The sequence below is a fragment of the Pleurodeles waltl genome, chromosome 7, assembly GCF_031143425.1.
Source record: "Pleurodeles waltl isolate 20211129_DDA chromosome 7, aPleWal1.hap1.20221129, whole genome shotgun sequence".
NCBI lineage: Eukaryota > Metazoa > Chordata > Amphibia > Caudata > Salamandridae > Pleurodeles > Pleurodeles waltl.
Genome location: NC_090446.1, coordinates 531951305 through 531969813, shown reverse-complemented (window position 1 = coordinate 531969813; position 18509 = coordinate 531951305). Strand labels below are relative to the sequence as shown.

Here is an 18509-nt window from a genome sequence, read left to right as displayed (position 1 = left end):
ATCTGCTGTATGCGTCATGGCACTGTCAAATAACGGCCCCCCTTTTTTTCTTTTAACAGATGTTTGCGCATGTGGCGGAGGAAGTAGGGAAAACATTTTGCTTGGAGGCCATTCAGGTAAGCATCTCTTGGGGTCCCGTCCTGACCAACAGTTGGAATGATTGCAGAGTTTTGATGAGTACTCTTGCAGCTTTATTAGAGGGCTCATTGAGCTGCTGGTAAACTAGGATATTTTTCCATAGGGTGGTGCCTCTGAAAGACCAATGTGGCTTTGTGAGACTCAATTGTGTGTCTAACAAGAAACACTGTAGTTGTTTTATGTGTAGTTTTGGGCCCAGTGCCGAAGGCCACTTGTAGAGTATTATGTTCACTTTTTCAGCCCACCCGACTGAATGGTAATGCAAGGGGGGATTTCTGGTCATTGCTTCTGAACTGCACGAGATATCTAACTTTTCTTAGTGTGATGATTCCAGACGGGTAATGATGCTGCACATGTGTGTAGCGAGGAGACTCACTTGGATGATCGCAGTCCATTCCAACTTATTTACGTATGAGTATCTCCCGCTTCTCTGGGCTTAACAACTCTAAGTGTGATCAAATAGGAGATAGTCATACACTGCCTGCTTTGTGGTAGGCCCACAATTTTACGATTACAGGCGACCCTGCCTGTCCACCTTTATTTATTTATTAAGCAGTTTTCTATGGTGCTATGCAGCTAATGAGGATCCAAAATTCAAAGTAGGGTACAGATTGTCCTCCCTTCCTGGGGTTCTCCGGATTTCTCTCTCCTGCCAAAAGGTCATAAAATAAATGAATAAGACATAGAAAACTTTTGATCCTGTATGGGGATTTTATTTTTTAAACCTCTTTGATACAGTGAAATTTGAGCAAACGTAAACTTACTTTGAAGTAGTCAATGGGTTCAAGCTTTATACATGGCCCTTGTCAGATCCCTGCTATCTGGACAACTGAAGCAGGGACCCACATAAGTCGTTCTGGTAACCCGCTTTGGTAGCCCTGTAAATTGGACTGGTCATACACTATCTGCTCACTGGCATTCAGAAGGGACCTGGTTTCAAACCATAGCCAACTGTGACTGACCCACAGGCCCATGGAATTTGCTTGCTTATTACTCGTTAGATTAGCTAATACCAGTGCAGCTCTTATGTCCACATATGTCCTGTTCTAGCATCAGAATGTATCCCTCATTGGTCAAGTGCATACATTCACTGCATTGCTGCAACCTCTCACTTCCAGGGGTCAAGAGCCCACTTCTGAAGACACATCCTTTTAGTCACTTCTCACCACTCACATCACATGATGTCATCAGAATACTTTTATTTCTAGCATCACTAAATCTACAGGATATATAAAGACTCACATACCCCACACTGCAGGTCAATGACCCTGCAATGGCAGAGTTTGGTCACACTGAACACACTGTCTCTTATGTCACTCATCTTTGCAGACCTACTTTGTGTACAGCATTCCTATGCTAGAAAGCTTAAAGACACTTGGACCTATTCACAAACGTAACTTGCACTTTTAATTACTTTACACATGCAAGGTTTCTCTTACACTTTTGAGTAACTTTACTTCTTTTGGCTGTTCACTGTTTGAGTGTAAGGCAGGCCTTGAAAAATCATAAAAATGTTACTAGACCTGTAGTTTGAGTAGCTTGAATAATCTACTCAACCTAACTGTAATGTACTTGACCCGGAGATGGTTCTCAAATTGTGCGATCCTAGGCAAATATTGTATTACAGTTCCCTTTTTCTTCATTCTCACATATGAGTGCACCTTCAAATATGTGATTTGAGTATTTCTGCTGTAAAAAAAAAAACTCTTTTGTTTGATTAAATACACTAAATGTTTGCTCCATATATAATAAATCTAGCCCACATATAGGGTACACATGATCCATGCATGACTTGTCTCTTAGTTTACAAAGGGTACACATGATCCATGCATGACTTGCCTCTTAGTTTACTAATAGCTTTGCCATCAGGGCAGGAGTGTTTCTCAGTTTATGTTTAAACACTCACTTTAAATAAATATATGTTCGATGGCATCTGTCGCTGTAGATACGCATGTTCTGCAATAGCTCGCCATCTGGTGTTGGGCCGGAGTGTTACAAGTTGTTTTTCTTCGAAGAAGTCTTTCGAGTCACGGGACCGAGTGACTCCTCCTTTTGTCTCCATTGCGCATGGGCGTCGACTCTATCCTCGATTGTTTTTTTTCCGACATCGGGTTCGGACGTGTTCCTGTCGCTCCGAGTTTCGGAACAGAAAATTAGCTAATTTCGGAAGATTTTCGTCGGTATTGTTGCGTTCGGGATCGGCGTACTTAGATTCAAGACTGCATCGAAGATCGAAGAGCTCCGGTGCCCTTCGGGGTAGTTTTTCGATCCTCCGTCGGGGCCTGGTCGGCCCGACCGCGTGCTGAAGAACGCCGATGGAACGGACCCCGTTCCGTTTCTGCCCCAAATGCCACAATAAATACCCCTACACAGACCAACACTTGGTCTGCAACCTGTGCCTGTCACCTGAGCACAGCGAAGACACCTGCGAGGCCTGTCGTGCGTTCCGGTCCCGAAAAACACTCCGAGACCGTCGAGCCAGAAGACTTCAGATGGCGTCCGCACCGACAGCCCAACGGGAGTTCGAGGAACAGGAAGAGGAAGGTACCTTCTCGATCCAAGACTCCGACTCCGAAGGATTCGACGATACACAAACCGTGAGTAAGACGTCGAAAACCACACAGAGACACATTTACAAGGCCCAGGGGACGCCACTGCCATCCGGCCATGGCTCCACCCATAAATTCGGTGACCGACCGTCGGCACCGAAAAAGGCCCAAACAGTGCCGAGATCGTCCGACTCCGGTCGAGACACCGGCACGCAGCCTTCTCGGGACCGAGAAAGTGCTGGAGACAAGCCTCGACACCGAGATGCCGGTGTGGACACGGCTCGACGCCGAGACAGCGGCACCGAAACAGATCGACGCCGAGAGGTTTCGGCCCGAAAAGGAAAAAAGTCACCTCGGAGCCGAAAAAACACGCAGACAAAGTTTCGATGCCGAAACAAACTGCAAGCGACCCAGCTTCAGGCTCTTATACAGAAGAGCACTCGCTAACCTCCCAAATGCAGAAGCATAGGTTTGAGGAAGAGCTACAAGCAACTGATGTGGACCATACGCAAAAGCGTATCTTCATTCAGCAGGGGACAGGAAAAATAAGCACCCTTCCCCCCCATTAGGAGAAAGAGAAGGTTGGAGTTCCAGACGGAACAAACACCACAACCAAAAGTGGTGAAAAGAGTTACACCACCACCCTCTCCTCGGCCCGTGATTAACGTTTCACCAGCACAAACTCCATCACACTCCCCAGCTCACACCACCATGAGCCAGGGTGACCAAGATCAGGACGCATGGGACCTATACGACGCCCCAGTGTCAGATAACAGTCCGGAGACATACCCTACAAAGCCATCTCCACCAGAAGACAGCACCGCGTACTCTCAAGTGGTGGCTAGAGCAGCACAATTTCACCACGTAAGCCTCCACTCAGAACAGGTCGAGGAGGATTTCTTATTCAACACACTCTCCTCCACCCACAGCTCATACCAAAGCCTGCCTATGCTCCCTGGTATGCTCCGGCACGCAAAAGACATCTTTAAGGAGCCGGTTAAAAGTAGGGCAATCACACCAAGGGTAGAAAAAAAGTATAAGCCGCCTCCTACGGACCCGGTTTTCATCACTACACAGCTGCCACCAGACTCTGTCGTTGTAGGAGCAGCTAGGAAAAGGGCCAACTCTCACACATCTGGAGATGCACCACCCCCAGATAAAGAAAGCCGCAAGTTTGATGCAGCTGGTAAAAGAGTCGCAGCACAAGCTGCAAACCAGTGGCGCATCGCGAACTCCCAGGCACTACTTGCGCGCTATGACAGAGCCCACTGGGACGAGATGCAACATCTCATTGAACATCTGCCCAAGGACTTACAAAATAGGGCAAAACAAGTGGTTGAGGAGGGACAGGCCATCTCCAACAACCAGATACGCTCCTCCATGGACGCTGCAGATACAGCTGCACGGACAATTAATACATCTGTAACTATCAGAAGGCATGCATGGCTCCGAACGTCTGGATTTAAACCAGAGATTCAACAAGCAGTTCTCAATATGCCTTTTAATGAAAAAGAACTGTTCGGTCCAGAAGTGGACACAGCGATTGAGAAACTCAAAAAAGATACGGACACTGCCAAAGCCATGGGCGCACTCTACTCCCCGCAGAGCAGAGGGAATTACAGCACATTCCGTAAAACGCCCTTTCGAGGGGGGTTTCGGGGTCAAAACACACAAGACAGCACCTCACAAGCCACACCGTCCAGTTACCAGGGACAGTATAGAGGAGGTTTTCGGGGACAATATAGAGGAGGGCAATTCCCTAGAAATAGAGGAAGATTTCAAAGCCCAAAAACCCCTACTACTAAACAGTGACTCACATGTCACTCACCCCCTCCACACAACACCAGTGGGGGGAAGAATAGGTCATTATTACAAAGCATGGGAGAAAATCACTACAGACACTTGGGTTCTAGCAATTATCCAACATGGTTATTGCATAGAATTTCTACAATTCCCTCCAAACATACCACCAAAAGCACAAAATTTAACAACACACCATTCCAATCTCCTGGAGATAGAAGTGCAGGCACTATTGCAAAAGAATGCAATCGAATTAGTGCCAAACACACAAATAAACACAGGGGTTTACTCACTGTACTTTCTGATACCAAAGAAGGACAAAACGCTGAGACCAATCCTAGACCTCAGAGTAGTGAACACTTTCATCAAATCAGACCACTTCCACATGGTCACACTACAAGAAGTATTTCCATTGCTAAAACTACACGACTACATGGCAACTTTAGACCTCAAGGATGCTTACTTCCATATACCAATACACCCATCGCACAGGAAATACCTAAGGTTTGTATTCAAAGGAATACATTACCAATTCAAGGTACTGCCTTTCGGATTAACAACCGCACCAAGAGTCTTTACCAAATGTCTAGCGGTAGTCGCTGCACACATAAGAAGGCAGCAAATACATGTGTTCCCATATTTGGACGACTGGCTAATCAAGGCCCATTCGTTCATACAGTGCTCAAATCACACAAATCAGATCATACAAACCCTCTTCAAACTCGGGTTCACCGTCAACTTCACAAAATCCAACATTCTGCCGCGCAAGGTACAACAATACCTAGGAGCCATAATAGACACATCGAAGGGAGTAGCCACTCCAAGTCCACAAAGAATTCTAAATTTCAACACCATCATACAACGCATGTATCCAACACAAAAGATACAGGCAAAGATGGTATTACAACTCCTAGGCATGATGTCTTCATGCATAGCCATTGTCCCAAACGCAAGACTGCACATGAGGCCCTTACAACAATGCCTAGCATCACAGTGGTCTCAAGCACAGGGTCACCTTCTAGATCTGATGTTAATAGACCGCCAAACTTACCTCTTGCTTCTGTGGTGGAACAACATAAATTTAAACAAGGGGCGGCCTTTCCAAGACCCAGTGCCACAATACGTAATAACAACAGATGCTTCCATGACAGGGTGGGGAGCACACCTCGATCAACACAGCATACAAGGACAATGGAACGTACATCAAACAAAACTGCATATCAATCACCTAGAACTTCTAGCAGTTTTTCAAGCACTAAAAGCCTTCCAACCAATAATAGTTCACAAATACATTCTCGTCAAAACAGACAACATGACGACAATGTATTATCTAAACAAGCAGGGGGGGACGCACTCCACGCAGTTAAGCCTGCTAGCACAAGAAATTTGGCATTGGGCAATTCACAACCAAATTCGCCTAATAGCACAGTTTATACCAGGGATCCAAAATCAACTCGCAGACAATCTCTCACGAGATCATCAACAGGTCCACGAATGGGAAATTCACCCCCAAATTCTGAACACTTATTTCAAACTCTGGGGAACACCTCAGATAGACTTGTTTGCGACAAGGGAGAACGCAAAATGCCAAAACTTCGCATCCAGATACCCACACAAACAATCCCAAGGCAATGCCCTATGGATGAACTGGTCAGGGATATTTGCTTACGCTTTTCCTCCTCTCCCTCTCCTTCCTTACCTGGTAAACAAACTCAGTCAAAGCAAACTCAAACTCATATTGATAGCACCAACTTGGGCAAGGCAACCCTGGTACACAACGCTGCTAGACCTATCAGTGGTACCCTGCATCAAATTGCCCAACAGGCCAGATCTGTTGACACAGCACAACCAAAAGATCAGACACCCAGATCCAGCATCGCTGAATCTAGCAATCTGGCTCCTGAAATCCTAGAATTCGGGCACTTACAACTTACCCAAGAATGTATGGAAGTCATAAAACAAGCCAGAAGGCCATCCACCAGGCACTGTTATGCAAGTAAATGGAAGAGGTTTGTTTGCTACTGCCATATTAATCAAATACAACCATTACACACAACTCCAGAACATGTAGTGGGTTACTTGCTTCACTTACAAAAATCTAACCTAGCTTTCTCTTCCATTAAAATACACCTTGCAGCAATATCTGCATACCTGCAGACTACCTATTCAACTTCCCTATATAAGATACCAGTCATTAAAGCATTCATGGAGGGCCTTAGGAGAATTATACCACCAAGAACACTACCTGTTCCTTCATGGAACCTAAATGTTGTCCTAACTAGACTTATGGGTCCACCTTTTGAACCCATGCACTCCTGCGAAATACAATTCCTAACCTGGAAGGTGGCATTTCTCATCGCCATTACTTCCCATGAAGAGTAAGCGAGATTCAGGCGTTTACAATACAGGAACCTTTTATACAACTACACAAAAATAAAGTCGTCCTAAGGACCAATCCTAAATTTTTGCCAAAGGTTATTTCACCGTTCCATCTAAATCAAACAGTGGAACTTCCAGTGTTCTTTCCACAGCCAGATACCGTAGCTGAAAGGGCACTACATACCTTAGATGTCAAAAGAGCATTGATGTATTACATTGACAGAACAAAAAACATCAGAAAGACTAAACAACTCTTTATTGCATTTCAAAAACCTCATGCAGGAAACCCAATTTCAAAACAAGGTATAGCCAGATGGATAGTTAAATGCATCCAAATCTGCTACCTTAAAGCTAAACGACAGCTGCCCATTACACCAAGGGCACATTCAACCAGAAAGAAAGGTGCTACCATGGCCTTTCTAGGAAACATCCCAATACATGAAATATGTAAGGCAGCCACATGGTCTACGCCTCACACATTCACCAAGCACTACTGTGTAGACGTGTTATCCGCACAACAAGCCACAGTAGGGCAAGCTGTATTAAGAACATTATTTCAGACTACTTCCACTCCTACAGGCTGATCCACCGCTTTTGGGGAAATAACTGCTTTCTAGTCTATGCAGAACATGCGTATCTACAGCGACAGATGCCATCGAACTGAAAATGTCACTTACCCAGTGTACATCTGTTCGTGGCATCAGTCGCAGTAGATTTGCATGTGCCCACCCGCCTCCCCGGGAGCCTGTAGCAGCTTGGAAGTTACCTTCAATTAATTATATATGTATCATCTCAACCTTAAATAGGTGCATACTTAGTCACTCCATTGCATGGGCACTATTACTACAATTCAACTCCTACCTCACCCTCTGCGGGGAAAAACAATCGAGGATAGAGTCGACGCCCATGCGCAATGGAGACAAAAGGAGGAGTCACTCGGTCCCGTGACTCGAAAGACTTCTTCGAAGAAAAACAACTTGTAACACTCCGGCCCAACACCAGATGGCGAGCTATTGCAGAACATGCGAATCTACTGCGACTGATGCCACGAACAGATGTACACTGGGTAAGTGACATTTTCATACTAAAGCATGATGTGATAGCACACTGTAATTTACAGATTTACAGACAGTAAATTGCAGCTTTACTGATAAAACTATATAGTGTTTTAACAATAGTCTGTGAAAATTGGGTTTCAGAAAACATTTATCATTTGCACATCACCATGTAAAGAGTTCTGACTTTTTTTTCATCCTATTAAAATTTTTCATCACACAGAAGTACAAACAAATGGTCTTTCACAGCTACTGAAATATATTTTGAAATGTTTTGTGAAGTTGACTTAGTTATATGTCGTGTGTTAGGAAAAACCTGATACCAAATGCCTTTCGTTTCGCTTGGCAAAGATAAAACACGGCTGTGCGCTCAGAGATCCCATAGCAGAAAAAGATCTAGAATCCTTACTGGAGATGAACTGATGATGTACTGGAGCGTAATCTGTATCGGACTGTGACGCGCGGGTTCTATCTTCCTCTCCGGGAGACACAGAGTAGAAGGTTCTCCCTTCATAAAGCACCTGTAAGCTCCGCCCGCTGAGCCACGCCCCGTCCACCCTCGAAGTAGGTAAAGGAATTCCCGCCTCTTACCAGGATGATGGACAGCTTTCCAAAACGACCCCACTGCGTTTACCGCCGATTCCAGTGGTGCGTTGTTGATGATCAGAAGCACGAGGACATCTCCACAAAGACGTACTAGTAACAATCACATTGCCAAAGGCACACAAGGTTGCTGGAGACGTTTACCCCGTGGCCCATCACGTAACCTTAGTGTACAATATAAACGGGGCGTATAAAACATGCTAGGTAACGCTTACTGACATACTCGTAGAAAATACCCCGGTTGGGTAGGCCACGATGCTCATTTTACAGAAACTAAACCTCAAAGGAAGCACTTCCAAATATAAACGTAGCAGGTGCCGCAGTTGAAGCTCAGCTTCTGGAAAGGACAAGCCACCGTAACTCTTGGGCTTGGCAAAGATAAAGCAAGGCTGTGCGCTCAGAGATCCCATAGCAGAAAAAGATCTAGAATCCTTCCTGGAGGTGAACTGATGATGTACTGGAGCGTAATCAGTATCTGACTGTGACGCGCGGGTTTCTATCTTCCTCTCCTGGAGACACAGAGTAGAAGGTTCTCCCTTTATAAAGCACCTGTAAGCTCCGCCCGCTGAGCCACGCCCGTCCACCCTCGAACTAGGTAAAGGAATTCCCGCCTTTTACCAGGATGATGGACAGCTTTCCAAAACGACCCCAATGCGTTTACCGCCGATTCCGGTGGTGCGTTGTTGATGCTCAGAAGCACGAGGACATCTCCACAAAGACGCACTAGTAACAATCGCATTGCCAAAGGAAAACAAGGTTTCTGGAGACGTTTACCCCGTGGCCCATCACGTACCCTTAGTGTACAATATAAACGGGGCGTATAAAACATGCTAGGTAACGCTTACTGACATACTCGTAGAAAATACTCCGGTTGGGTAGGCCACGATGCTCATTTTACAGAAACTAAACCTCAAAGCAAGCACTTACAATTATAATCGTAGAAGGTGCCGCAGTTGAAGCTCAGCTTCTGGAGGTGAACTGATGATGTACTGGAGCGTAATCTGTATCTGACTGTGACGCGCGGGTTCTATCTTCCTCTCCGGGAGACACAGAGTAGAAGGTTCTCCCTTCATAAAGCACCTGTAAGCTCCGCCCGCTGAGCCACGCCCTGTCCACCCTCGAAGTAGGTAAAGGAATTCCCGCCTCTTACCAGGATGATGGACAGCTTTCCAAAACGACCCCACTGCGTTTACAGCCGATTCACGTGGTGCGTTGTTGATGCGCAGAAGCACGAGGACATCTCCACAAAGACGCACTAGTAACAATAACATTGCCAAAGGCACACAAGGTTGCTGGAGACGTTTACCCCATGGCCCATCACGTACCCCTAGTGTACAATATAAACGCAGCAGATACCGCAGTTGAAGCTCACCTTCTGGAAAGGACAAGCCACCCTAACTCTTGGGCTTGGCAAAGATAAAGCAAGGCTGTGCGCTCAGAGATCCCATAGCAGAAAAGATCTAGAATCCTTCCTGGAGGTGAACTGATGATGTACTGGAGCATAATCTGTATCTGACTGAGACGCGCGGGTTCTATCTTCCTCTGCTGGAGACACAGAGTAGAAGGTTCTCCCTTTATAAAGCACCTGTAAGCTCCGCCCGCTGAGCCACACCCCGTCCACCCTAAGTAGGTAAAGGAATTCCCGCCTTTTACCAGGATGATGGATGGATGACTAAGTATTTTTTACCCATGATTCTAATTATGTATTGTATGTGCATATGTGTGTGTAGTCATGTGTGTGTGTGTGTGTATAAATATATATATATATGTGTATGTATGTGTATATGTTGTTTCTGTGCCTGGCATGTTTGTGGATCATTGCATGGCTCCTGTTTTTTTTTGGGTTGTTATACTAGATATCTATGAATTTCTGCTCTCTTTTTATCACACTTATCTACTCATCACTCTTATGTCATGTCTCTATCAAACTATCCTCCATTCTCACTCGGACTCATCCCAAATCCCTTCGACCACTTTCATCTCCTAAATATCTCTGCCTAAGCTCTTCCCTCCACCTCCACATCTAACTCACCAAACCTCACTCTACCTCTGTGACCCCCCACACAACCCTACTAAATTCTCCTGCATTCATCTCACCCTGCTACTATGCTCTCCCTATTCCTTCCACATCCTCTTTCCCCTCCGCCCCCCTTTTATTCATCTCAAGCCTTTGGATTGAGTAAATGAAGGATAAACTCCCAATTAACACTTCTGGATTTCTTTCCTCCTCCACCCCTCCATTACTCCAGTCAATCTAACTAACAAACTCTCATATCCGCAACTCAAATTAACTCATAATAATACTAAAACTGTACTCCTTATTAAATTATACTAATCCATCACTAATTCTTGTTGGGTACCGGAGTAGCGTGCTACTCATCGAAAAGCGCTTCGACGCCTCGTCAGGGGTAGTAAGCGCTATATAAATACGATTACAATTACATAGGTCAGACAGTTCACCATACAAAATCCCTGAACTCTGTAGTCACAAGGAAAAGTATTTGCTTTGCAAGAAGACAAACTGACTTTTGACCTCTGTCTCTGAACACAGAGCAAATGTGACAAGAATAAGATTTAAAGGCATCTCAATTTCTAATTCAGTTTCTGACTGAACAGAACACCTCTTTGTCCACTCCCCAGAAGGGTTGAGTGGAATCTAAAAATAGCTCAACCTCATTAAAAAAAACCTAGCCATATTGAGTGGTCGAGTAGATTTTTCGAACCCTGTAAGGTTACTCAAAAGTGTCCATCCCTAAAACAGGAGGTGGAGCCACATTTCTGAGTGTAATTGACTACTGCCAAAACGGAGCAATAATAAATCCAGCACCACAAATGGCATCCACTGGTACTACAACACCCTTCCATAGGAATCAATGGAGGTAGGGATTAAGAATAAAATCCCATAGGAAATAGTGTCAAATTAAACTATTTAAATAATTTAAAAACATAATTACATTTAATGTTAACAAAAATCTAACAAGAAAACATTTATTTAATTTTAAGGTATTTAATAACATTTTTTTAATTTTTAAATTAGAAATTAATGTAACATTAATGTTTAGTAAAATATAATGAAAGTTTAATTCTTTCTATACATTACTTTTACCTAATACATTATAACTTTTTTTTTTTTACTTTAGGTGAAAATGCTTTTAAACTTCAAAAAATTATTTTTATTTAATATATTTAAGTTGATTAAATATTTATTTCAAAACTAGTTTAATAGTGTTGTAACTTTTTTAAAAATGTTTTTGTGCATTTAAAAAAATGTATACAATTAATTTACATTACTATTTAACTTTAGAAGATTTTGCATTAATTTTCCCTTCAGTTTAGCAAAGAGAGATATCCACCACCAGAGTTTATTATTTATTTAAAAGTATTAAAAGAGATTATAGAATTGATTGAAGGAAATGTAAAATGTAATTATATTTTAACTACAACTAATGCTACATTATTTTATGACTTCCAAAAATGTTCTTAAAGTATTTTAAAATAAATGTTTTATTGCATATTATTTAACATTACATGTATGTATATGTTTAACTCATTGAAATAATTTAATTTAACATTATTAACTATGGGGTTTTATTTTAAGTCCCGTACCTCCATTATTTTCTATGGGATGGTGTTGCAGAGCAGTGGTTGGCCATTTGTGGTGCTGGATGTAACCCTTCTCTGAGATGAAGTACAAACTGTTTTGGGTCTTTTTTTGGCCGTGGTATCTTTAGCAGTGAGGTTTATGAATAGCAATGAGCTTACTGTTTTGTGGTGGAGGAGGCCATGTACCTCCCTAAACCCAACACTAGCCCTCCCTAAAACCCCTTCCTAGCCTTCCCTAAACCCTGCCTTACTCATCCCTAAACTGCTTCTATTTAGTAGTAAGTCAACCCATTTTCCAGTCCCCACAAACCCAGTCACTCCCACATCTACTACTAAGTAGTAAACTTACATGTGTGAGGAGCAACCTGTAGAAAAGATAGGAGTGGTGGAGGTGGAAATTTGGAAATTCATGGTTGCAGGTTCGTGAATTACATTTCTAGTAAATAAGTAGTACTAATTTACATACTACAAAATGCTGTTTGTGAATCATTCCCACTGTGACCAGTACAGAGATGAGTGGTGAAACTAGTGTGTGAGTTATTTTCCACATCCTGTAAGAAAAATTGATACCTTTTCACACATAATTGAATTGTGATGTGAACCCTATCAACAAAGCTTTAACCATTATTTGAGAAAGGAAAGAAAAAAAATGTTTAAAAAAGTAGAGCACAGGAAGTGAATGTTCTTGCTGCGTACAAGGGGCAGTGACAAGAAGGTTATGTTTCTCTGCGAAAATGATCCTGATTACAGTGACAAAACATAAAGGGCATGGTAACGCATTCTTTGTAATATTTTCCGACCCGTGCATAAAATCCTACTTACACATGGGTTGGAATTATGAGTTTGAAGGTACGTAACGCATCCAGTAATCATCAGATGCATTAAATACCTCATGCTTCATTACATTTCACCAAGCCTGCCGAAATTTAATGGGAAAACCATACAGTAATTACTGTTTCATGCAAATTTTGTTGCGTTAAATATGCATGTGTGTGTATATATAATTAGGACCACGTTTCCACAGAAAGAGCATTTTTTTACTTGCCTATATCTTTGGTGTCATTTGATTTATCTTCCCGAAATTTTGCACAAAAAAGTGTGCAGGTGATTCTTGTTGTGCATGGAAAGTTTCCAGGCGATCCGACAAGGAGGGGCTGCGAGAAAGGCAAGGTTTGGGTTGGTCAAAAAACGTGTTTTTCCCATTTTGATTCCCATACGACTACAGTCCGAACCGCTGGATGGAATTACACCAAATTTGGCAGAAACTAGATTATGTTCCACAGATTGTGCTTTTGGTTATTTGGTGTAAATCAGTTCCATTAGTTTTTGAGATATTAAGGGGAAAATACATTTGTAAATCTAGGACCACGGATCCGTTGCAACATTTTTGCTGCAAATTTGCAAATTGGCGTGGCAACAGGAATGCTGTGATTGGCTGACCACAACTTGACCAGAAAGTTGCGGCCACCATTTTAGGTTACGGGACACAGCCCCTGGGGCTAAAAAATAAAAGAAAAAGTGGCATAAAGGGTCAGTTTGTAGGTACCCTGACCCCAGGGGTGTGATATAGGGGTCTTTAATGGGCAAATTATGACCTTAAAATGAATTTTTTTTCATGCCACTCATCGTGCCCCAGTGTAACGTTGCAACAAATTTGCGAATAACACTGAATTAAAAAATATATATATATATTTCACTGTCTCATTTATTCACTAAATCATTCACTCATAGAAGCACTCAGACACTCAAGCACCCACTCAAACACCCACTTTCAGATGCACTCAAACACTGACACACCCACTCACAGACCCTCTCAGACTTCACACATCCACTCAGACTTACTCAGACACACAAGCACCCACTCACACCCCCATGTACCCACTCACAGACCCACTCAGACCCTCATGCACCCACCCACTCACTTAGTCATACACCCACTTTCAGACACTTGCGCACCCATTAACAGACCCTTATGCACCCACTCATATACCAACTCAGACACTGATGCACCCACTTACAGACACACTCAGACCGTCACACATCCACTCACAGAACCACTTAGAACCTCTAGCACCCACTCTCGCACTCAGTGAGACACTCCCACACCCAGAGACACCCTCTCAGACCTATTCTCACACCAAGAAAGACCGACTCTTTGGCCATGCTTAGAGCAATATTGGGTGGTTATAGAGGGTTGGCCCTGTAGCCAAAAGCCTTGCGCAGCACGGGGTTGGGTGGTTATAGGGGGTTGGCTGCAGGACCGGTCCTGCGGCCAACCCCTGAAATGCACGACCAAAGGCTCTGAGCGGCCGTAGTTGGATTACTGTATAGTAATTAAATGACTTTACGTTAAAAAAAAAATAGAAATCCACTCTAAAAAACATAGGTTACAGGGGTGTTTTAATTAGGAAATAGAATTAAGAAAACATAGAATTTCACTTAAAAAAACAAAGGTTGTCGGGGCGTGGCCAAGATGGCGGCGTGAGCGGACGTGTGATTCCGAGCTCTGCCGCCTAGGCCTTTCCAGCCACAGCGTGGCCCCGGGCACCCTTTGGAGAGGCCGCCCCGGCGTCCGGAGGTCTCAGAGAGGCCCCGTGAGTGGAACCGGGGGATCAGCCGGGTGTCTGGCGGCCCGGCGGGAGCAGCTGGTCTGAGTACCGCGAGCATGCCGGCCGGGAGCTGCGGCAGTGAGGGGCAGCCAAGCAGGAGGCAACGGGGCCGTGGGCCCATTCCTGGCTCGAGCAGAGCGTTTGCCCCGGAGGAGTTGGCAGCAGCAGTCGAGCCGCGGAGGTACGGAGCCAGGGGAGGGGGCCACACTTGGGAGATGGCAGCGCGTGGCATTGGCCCTCCAGCGCTGCGGTGATCGTCAGGCCCTGAGAGGGCCTGCTTGGGACAGCGGCAAGGCGGCGTAAGGGAGTCGGAGCTCCCGTGGTCCCCTAGGACTTTGAGGGGCAGTGGGCCCTGTTGTGCTCAGGGCAGAAGGCGAAGCTGCAACTCGGAGGGACATTTCGGCTCGCGCCGCGACGTACTTGGGCTGGTGACTGTCCTCTGGGCCTTGGTTCTTGTGGGCTATCCCCTGGTGGGCCCTGCAACAGGGACAAGCTACAGAGAGCCGGCTCTGACGGGGCAGCGGAGGTGAGGACGGTTGCTTCGCCTTGGCAGAGTCGAGAGCCCGGGGCCGGACCGGGTGGCCCCGGTGGGTGGTGGTGACCCGGCGAGAGAGCTAGATAGCGGAGCAGCTTGGAGGACTGCGACGGGTGATGGTTTCCTCTCGACAACAGCTGTTGAGCAAGACACTGATGGTGTCCTCTAAGCCGAAAAGAGACCAGTCGGTGAGGGAGATGCTAACAAGGTCTCACCCGCCACAGGGCAAGCAGGCTGAAGGGGCTACCTTAGCGAGAGGGCCAGATGACAAGGGCGAGCCGGAGGAGGAAGAAGGGGCTCCGGTAATGAAAGGTTTTCTCACCTCTTTATTTGCCTCTCTCAGGATGGATCAGCAGGAGCTGCGTAGAGACATTTCTCAGGAGATGCGGGATATGCGAGCGGACATTACGGCACTCAGGGAAAGGGTGTCGAGTATGGAAGACACTGAGATCTCCCGGGGGAAGAGGTCGAGCAAGTGCAACAAGAGGTCTTGCGTCTTCGTGAGCAGCAAGAGCTTCTGCAGATCGTGATGGAGGATTTAGACAATCGCTCTAGAAGGCACAACATTCGGGTCCGGGGAGCCCCGGCCGGGGCAGAAGGGGGAGACATTGGAGAGTTCGTCACGGCGCTGTTCCGCTCCATCCCGGGTCCTGATGATTCACAAGAGATCACATTGGAAAGGGGTCCACAGAGCAGGGCGGATGGGGGGAGCCAGTGAGCGCCCTCCGGGTATCTTAGCATGTCTGCACAACTTTATGACTAGAGCAAGTATTCTGCAGAGAATGCGCAACCTTCCTCAGGTCCAGTTTAGAGGGTACACGCTACAGCTGTTCCAGGATCTCTCATTGCGGACATTGCAGAGGTGACGAGAACTTAAGTCCATCACAGAGCACCTTCGGATGCACTCTACGCCCTACACCTGGGGTCATCCCTTTCGCCTTGTGTTCCGCTGGGGAGACCAGCTGCGCCAGGTGAAATCGCTGCAGGAAGCTCATCGGTTCCTAGGCCTGGAGGGGACGGAGTGGAGTGACGGGCCGCGTGAAGAAGCTGCTCCCGAGGACCGCCCGCAATGGCGGTGGAAAGAGAAGAAACTGAGGCAACCGAGGCCGCCTACGACCGAACAAGCGCTGGAGAGACAGTCTGTATTGAACAGCCTCGCAGCGGGGACAAGTGCCTAGACGCAGACAGTCCTTGAGGGTCGTTGCAGTGGTCTGGGGTCGTTTGAGAGTATTGGTGAAGCTGCTGGAGTTGGGTCTGGGCGGTTGGGTCTCTGGGCGCCGAATGACAACCTTGGGAGGTGTGATCGACCCTGTATGGAACTTGCCGCTTTTTGGACTTTCGATAGAGGACTTGTGTGTGTTAGATGTACACCTGTTGTGTACCTTTGTTTTATGTAGTTGTGTTTCCTCTGGAATATTGGGTGCCCTAGACATGACCGCTGCTCTTTTTTACCTGGCCATTAGAGTGCGCGTCGAGTCATTCCACTTCACAATCGCTACATAATATGCCCCCAATGAATGGCAAGAATTATTCATGAGACAAGCTATATCCCCCATGCTCGCTACACCCGACAGGGCTATACTTGTAGGGGGGGACTTCAATTTGGTTATGGACAATGATTTGGACCGCTCTGGACAATGTTTTGGGCAGACTGGGGCGCTGATGCCGGCGGGGCGACAGTGGCTGGCTGACTGTGACTTGGAGGATGTCTGGAGGAGGGCGCACCCGACTCTCTGGGACTATTCATTTTATTCGGCGTCCTCCAAGACATACATGCGCATAGATTTGTTTCTGGCCTCCTCGGAGCTTAGTTCTCGAGTTAGTGAGAGCGCGATTGAACCTCGGGCCTTGACGGATCACGCCCCTATTACTTTGGTGGTCCGCCTTGATGGTGGGCGAGCTCGGGTCCCCAGTTGGCGATTTAGGGACACTATGCTACAGTCACGGTTGGTGGAGGAGGCGCTGCGACGAGCGATTCTTGACTATCTTAGTCACAATGACGATGGGAGGACTAGCTTAGAGACACTGTGGGAGGTGCTGAAGGCTGTTATCCGGGGGGAGGTGATATCTCTCTCGGCTAAGGATAATAAAGCTAGAAGAGAGCTGAGAGAGGTCCTAGAGCAGAAAGTGTCTGCCTTAGAGCGTTCTCACAAGCACACAGGTGCCCCCATGGTGTGGAGGGAATTGGTGAAGGCGTGCTATCAGCTGAAACGGCTCGATTGGGATCGGGCGTAGTATACGGTTGCCAGGCGTAAACATAAATTCTACGTAGGGGTAATCGCTATGGGAAATTCCTTGCCCATAAATTGAGATCCCAGCGATCGGCCAATGCTATAAAGATGGTGCGTTCCTCTGCTCGGTGGGGGGGGGGGGATACGGACAGATCAGCAAATAGCTGAGGTGTTTGCTGATTTTTATAGAGAGTTGTATGCGGCGGGCGTGGGGAGCGGTGCGGATCCTGCCTCTTATCTCGCGGATTGTAAGATTGCCCCGCTCCGTGAGCAAGATGCAGCCTCCCTTGACCAGCCCATACGAATAGAGGAGGTGATCGCGTCGATTTCTCGCCTTACGGTTGGGAAGTCGCCAGGCCCTGACGGCTTTACCACGCTTTTCTATAAGACTTTTTTCTCTGAGTTGGCCCCGCTCTTGGTGCTGCTCTTTAACTCCTCCTTACTAACAGGATCCCTCACGCCTAGCATGTTAGAGGCTACTATCGCAGTCATACCTAAGCCTGGGAAGAACCCGGAGGACTGTGGTTCGTACTGGCCTATCTCGCTCCTAAATAAGGATGCCAAGTTATTCACGGGTATTCTAGCGCAGCAACTTAATCCCTCTATGCCAGGACTCATTGACCCGGATCAGGCGGGTTTCATTCCCCATCGACAGTGCGGTGACAACACAAAGCAGCTCCTACACTTAATAGATAAAACTAATAGATCTCATAGGGAGGTGCTCCTCCTCTCCATTGATGCAGAGAAAGCATTCGATCGGGTGCATTGGCCCTATCTTCTCCGGGTGCTGGAGCACTTTGGGCTTGGACCGGCGTTTTGGACTTGGATTCAGTGTGTTTATAGTGCGCCTACGGCTGCAGTCCGCGTGAATGGGGCTCTGTCGCCTTCGTTTCCGGGTGGGGGACGAGGCAGGGGCATCCGCTCTCCCTACTACTGTTTGCGCTTTATATGGAGCCCCTTGCTCAGCGCCTCTGTCATGATACTCATAACTCTGGCGTCAAGCTTGG

The 18509-nt window shown here is 46.3% G+C and overlaps 1 protein-coding gene across 5 annotated transcripts in view; it reads left to right on the top strand.

The window, feature by feature from the left end:
- Nucleotides 1–18509, top strand: part of LOC138304297 (RING finger protein 112-like) — a 333811-nt gene that overhangs the window by 207007 nt on the left and 108295 nt on the right. For all 5 annotated transcript variants that reach the window (XM_069244246.1, XM_069244245.1, XM_069244247.1 and 2 more), the window contains one exon: nucleotides 60–116. In XM_069244246.1, the coding sequence (XP_069100347.1) occupies nucleotides 60–116 (57 nt within the window). The remainder of the gene's footprint in view (nucleotides 1–59; nucleotides 117–18509) is intronic.